The sequence below is a fragment of the Cupressus sempervirens genome, chromosome 1 (genome assembly GCF_028749045.1).
Source record: "Cupressus sempervirens isolate cs-2001-9-10 chromosome 1, ASM2874904v1, whole genome shotgun sequence".
Taxonomy (NCBI): domain Eukaryota; kingdom Viridiplantae; phylum Streptophyta; class Pinopsida; order Cupressales; family Cupressaceae; genus Cupressus; species Cupressus sempervirens.
In genome coordinates this window covers 380,026,443-380,028,077 of record NC_143118.1, presented here as the reverse complement: position 1 = coordinate 380,028,077, position 1,635 = coordinate 380,026,443, and the positions used below count along the sequence as shown (strand labels likewise).

The window sequence follows — 1,635 nt, the reverse complement described above, 5'->3', positions numbered from 1 at the left end:
ATGAGGGAGTATATCCTCCAATATCTTCCTGCAGATACTCATTATGAATGGGTAAAGTCAGTCTTGGATATGGATGTTGTTGATCCAAGATTTGACAACTATTCTTTGGATGAGGATGGTCTACTTAAATATCAAAACAAGATTTATGTTCTTGATCGTGAAGGATTGCAAAAAATTATACTTGAGGAAATGCATAACACTCCATTTTCAGGGCATCCAGGGGTAAATAAGATGATGGCTGACTTAAGGCCTTTGTATTTTTGGCTAGGAATCAAGAGGGATGTGACGGAGTATGTAGCCCAGTGTTTAGAATGCCAGCGTGTTAAGGTTGAGCATGCTCATCCAGCAGGTCTTCTGTACCCCCACAAGATTCCACAGTATAAATGGCAGGTTATTAGCATGGATTTTGTATAGGGTTTACCCATGACTCGACAGAGGCATGATGTTATCTTAGTCATAGTTGATAAGTTGACGAAGGTTGCTCATTTTATTCCTGGTAGCCTGAAGGATGAATCTCCAGTATTGGCAAGGAGGTTTGTTCAGGAGATTTTTTGACTGCATGGTATTCCTGAGACTATTATTTCTGATAGAGACACCTAGATGACTTCAAGGTTTTGGACAACCTTGAACGTTGCTTTAGGTACATGTTTGAATTTCAGTACAACATACCACCCTGAGATTGATGGTCAAATAGAGCGGGTGAATCAGATATTGGAAGATTTACTACACATGTACTATATGGATCAGCAGTACAAATGGGAGGAATATCTTCCATTAGTGGAGTTTTCCCATAATAAATCTTATCAATCATCTTTGGGTATGGCCCCATTTGAGGCTCTCTATAGATGAAAATGTCAGACTCCTATCAATTGGGATAAGGTTGAGGACAGGATTATTGTTGGTCCTGAGATGCTAAGAGAAATGGAAGAACATGTATCTCTAATCCGCATTCGGTTGAAAGAGGTAGCAGATCAACAGAAGAGTTATGCAGACAAGAAATGCTCTTTCTGCCAGTTTCAAATTGGGGATAAGGTGTTTCTCAGGGTTAGGCCACAAAAGAGTTCAATCTCTTTTGGCAAGAGTTCAAAGCTTGGCCCAAGATTTGTTGGTCTGTTCGAGGTTCTAGAAGTCATCAACCCAGTTGCTTATCGGCTTGCTCTACCACCTACTTTAGCCCACATTCATAATGTTTTTCATGTATCTTTGCTTAAATCCTATCATCTTGCTATATCTCACATTCTTGACTGGCGTGCATTACAAGTATAGGATCCAGGGGTGATGGTAGTTCAGCCCACCCGAATCATTGAGCAACGTATCCTTAGGGTACGAGATAGGGATGTACTCCAGTATAAGGTCCAATGGGACGAGTTCAGGGTGGATAGTGCCACTTGGGAAGATGCTGATGATTTACACAAATGATTTCCCCATTTTTTAAAAACTATTTAAAACTGGATACATAATAGTTTTGGTATGTGTAAAAAAAAAACAATTTTTTCTGTGCAAGACATCAAGACAATGCCTTTTCCTAGTGGGAAAGGATGTCACGTCTCACCCTAGAACCTTTTTTTTTCTTGCTTATGTGGCTATGTCGAGTTGGTCAAAATTAAGACTTAATTAAAAGTTAAATGAAAGTTA

The 1,635-nt window shown here is 39.4% G+C and overlaps 1 protein-coding gene across 1 annotated transcript; it reads left to right on the top strand.

The window, feature by feature from the left end:
• Positions 1 to 1,419, top strand: LOC149577842 (uncharacterized). The gene is made up of 3 exons (XM_089798301.1): positions 1 to 390; positions 859 to 1,197; positions 1,267 to 1,419. The coding sequence occupies exons 1-3, from the start codon at positions 1 to 3 to the stop codon at positions 1,417 to 1,419; spliced, it is 882 nt and encodes a 293-aa protein (XP_089654427.1).
• The last annotated feature ends 216 nt before the right edge of the window (positions 1,420 to 1,635 follow it).

What these genes read in the sequence shown, in the direction of transcription:
- LOC149577842 (XM_089798301.1), top strand. Translation starts at nt 1, where the DNA reads ATGAGGGAGTATATCCTCCAATATCTTCCTGCAGATACTCATTATGAA. An exon ending in TTCCACAGTATAAATGGCAG is followed by an intron (nt 391 to 858) that starts GTTATTAGCATG and finishes TGAAAATGTCAG; the next exon opens with ACTCCTATCAATTGGGATAA. An exon ending in ACATTCATAATGTTTTTCAT is followed by an intron (nt 1,198 to 1,266) that starts GTATCTTTGCTT and finishes TTACAAGTATAG; the next exon opens with GATCCAGGGGTGATGGTAGT.